At 42.9% G+C, this 2,910-nt stretch overlaps 1 protein-coding gene across 1 annotated transcript in view; it reads left to right on the top strand.

Annotated features, from left to right (window-relative positions):
* Nucleotides 1–2,910, top strand: part of EMSY (EMSY, BRCA2 interacting transcriptional repressor) — an 82,422-nt gene that overhangs the window by 790 nt on the left and 78,722 nt on the right. Inside the window, exon 2 of the mRNA XM_027848089.1 lies at nt 1,976–2,084. Within this exon, the coding sequence (XP_027703890.1) occupies nt 2,015–2,084 (70 nt within the window). The 5' untranslated portion in view covers nt 1,976–2,014. The remainder of the gene's footprint in view (nt 1–1,975; nt 2,085–2,910) is intronic.

The raw sequence follows: 2,910 nt of genomic DNA, 5'->3' as shown, positions 1-2,910 counted from the left end.
GAACGTCCTTCCCAGCTCTAACATCCCGTGCTGTCCTTGTTTGAGGGTCTTTTTCAGCCCTAACATCCTGGGCTCTCTGTGTTCCAGGGTCCTTCTGGCTCCAACATTCCTATACTCTTATGTTCTAGGGTCTTTCTGGGCTCCTTGGCGTCCTCTGCTCCTTATGATGTAGTGTCCTTCCAAGCTCTAACATCCTTTGCTGTCCATTTTCTAGGGTGCTTCCAGCACTAACATTACTGTGCTCTCCATATTCTGCAGTCCTTCTCAGTTCTATAACATCCTGTGCTGTCCCTATTCTAGGGCCTTTCCAGCTGTAACATCCCAGGCTCTTTGTGTTCTAGTGCCCTGGCGATAGTGTTCTGTGTTCTCTCTGTTCTGGGATCCTTTCTAGTTCTAACATCTTATATTTACTAAATTTTCTAGGGTCCTTCTCAACTCAGTAACATCCTTAATATCATCTCTATAATCTAGAGTCTTTTTCAGCTTTAAAATTCTCTGCTGTCTATGTTCTAGGTCCTTTCCAGTCATAACATTATGTGCTCTAGGGTCCTTCTCAGCTTGATAACTTTCTGTGCTCTCTGTGTTTTAGGGTCCTTCCAAGCTTTAACATCCAATACTCTCCATGTTCTAGAGTCCTTTCCAGCTCTAATATTCTGTGTCCTTTTTGTTCTGAGAACCTTGCTAGCTATAACATCCTGTGCTCCTTCCTGGCTCTTAAATTCCCTGTTTGTTGGCAGTTTCTATCTCTGACATTCTTTGAATGGAGGTGCAGGGGGTAGGGAGACTACTATTGGCTTCCGTGGGGCCAGAGCCCCTGTCATTTGCTGTCCTGCTGTGGCACTGGGGCTTTCAAATGACATTGGGGGAAGGGAGGGAAAATGAGGCTGGAGGAGAAGGGGCTGAAAAGTGTAGGGGTGGGAAAGGTAGGGATGAGGATAAGGAAAGTTGGAAATGGTGGGGGGATGGGTGGGCAAACTCTTGTTGATGCTGGGTGCATATGTTTGGCGGGTGGGAAGCATGGAGGGGGGTCCTTTTGTGCCTCTCTGTATGTGTTGGGGGGGTGGGAAAGAATGGGTGGCCTTTTGTGATCTTGTGTGCCTGTGTTTGGAGAGAGAGGGAGAGTAGAGATGGAAGAGGGTGAGTGGGAAGGATAAGGAAGTCCACTTGTGATATTGTGTGTGATTTTTTTGGTGGAGTGGAGGTAAAGAAGAAAGTCTGAGTTGGATGGTTTAGTAAGGTCCTCCTGTGGTTCTGTGTGCATGTGTTTGGGTGAGGCAGGGGCGGGAGGGAGAGAAGGAAGTGAAGGAGGAAGGGTGTAAAGGTGGATGTGTCCATCTTATGTTTCTGAATGCTTGAGTTTAGGGGGAGAGAAAAGGAAAGGGTAAGGGAGTTGAGAAAGGTAGTCAGGCTGGGCATGTTGTATGGAGGAGGCAGACTCTGGGTGATGACATTTATGAGGGAGAGATGGTGTGTTTGGAATGGATTTTTTCTTTAGCATAATAAGGTAGCAGAGTTTCTGTGGTGATGCTCCTGGGCTGTAAGGTCTTAGTCTTTGTGTACCTTTCTTTTGGGGCATTGGAGAAGGGCTGTATCCTCTGCTTCCATAACCCTTGCACAAGCAAACTGGTTTCTTTTCTTGGTTCTGCTCCCCTTTTGAAACCTGCTGTTCAGTCATTGTGCTGTTTCTTGGTTTTAATTGCCCGTTGATCATTTGAGATCACAATGGATTCAGGTAAGGAGAGGTGGGCAACATTAGAGCAAATAGTTGACCAGGGATATGGGACCCAAATCCTTACCTTTTTAAGATTGGCAGAGAAAGCATGGAGAACTTGTTGCAACCACTGAAAGGCTTGTCTGCCCATTCCTCAACATCAGGGAAACTGCTATAGTGGGGAAAGTGTATTTACTGGAGTGTTGTCTTCCAGGTAATTTAATGGATACATTTTGGTGACCTAAGTTTTTTCCTTATTTGTAGGGAAAATAAGCTCTGTGGGGCTACAAAACAGGAGCAAGGATGCCTGTTGTATGGCCAACCCTTCTGGATCTCAGCAGGGATGAATGCAAAAGGATCCTTCGAAAATTGGGTAAGTTATCATTTTGGGGCCCTGAATTTTTATTAGCTGTGTTGTTTTTCTATAATTCTATGCACTTAATGATGATTTTAATCATAATAACTGCCCTTTCTTAAGTACGTTAAGGTTTACAAAGCACTTTGCCCACAATAACTAAGAGAGGTAGATAGTATTTTCATTTTTCAGATGAGGAAATTCAACCCAATGGGGATTGTCTAGAAACATAGAGGAATTAATTGTTCGAGTCAGGACTTCTGGGTTTTCTGACCCACTAAGACTCACTAGTGCTTTTTCTGCTAATACCAGTGGAACTTAGATCTCAGTTCAGTTCAACTAATATGAAATACCTAATGCCTATAGAGCACTGTGGAAATGAATGATAATGAAATTTATATAAAATACTATCCCTGTCCTCATGAAGCTTTCATTCTAGTAGGAGGATAAGCTACATACCCAGATATTTGTAATAAACAGTAATACATAAGGCATTAGCTAAAAAACAATTTCAGCCTCAAGAACCTATTGTGCTCTTTGCATTCCACCTGTTTGTCATGACTTTAGTGTATTTGTCATTTTGTTAGACTTGCTGTTGTGATGCTTTTGGTAATTACATTTTAATGTCAGTATTTAGCACTAAACTAAAAATTAATGGTAGTGATTGGTTTTGTCATCCTGGAATGATTCTTCAGATAACCTTTGGATTGGGATCTTGGTTTACAGCAATGTAGCCTAGTGGAAGATCCCTGTTTGGGATCCAAAATTCCATGGCCTTCAGTTGCATTTCTTCTTTTGAGTTGAATTTGAACAAGTCACTTAAACTCTTTTTCCTTCAATTGTC

This window comes from Vombatus ursinus, unplaced genomic scaffold (assembly GCF_900497805.2).
Source record: "Vombatus ursinus unplaced genomic scaffold, bare-nosed wombat genome assembly UNPS02005659.1, whole genome shotgun sequence".
Classification (NCBI taxonomy): Eukaryota; Metazoa; Chordata; class Mammalia; order Diprotodontia; family Vombatidae; genus Vombatus; species Vombatus ursinus.
Note: the sequence above shows the minus strand (reverse complement) of the source record. Positions and strands in the feature narration are given on the sequence as shown.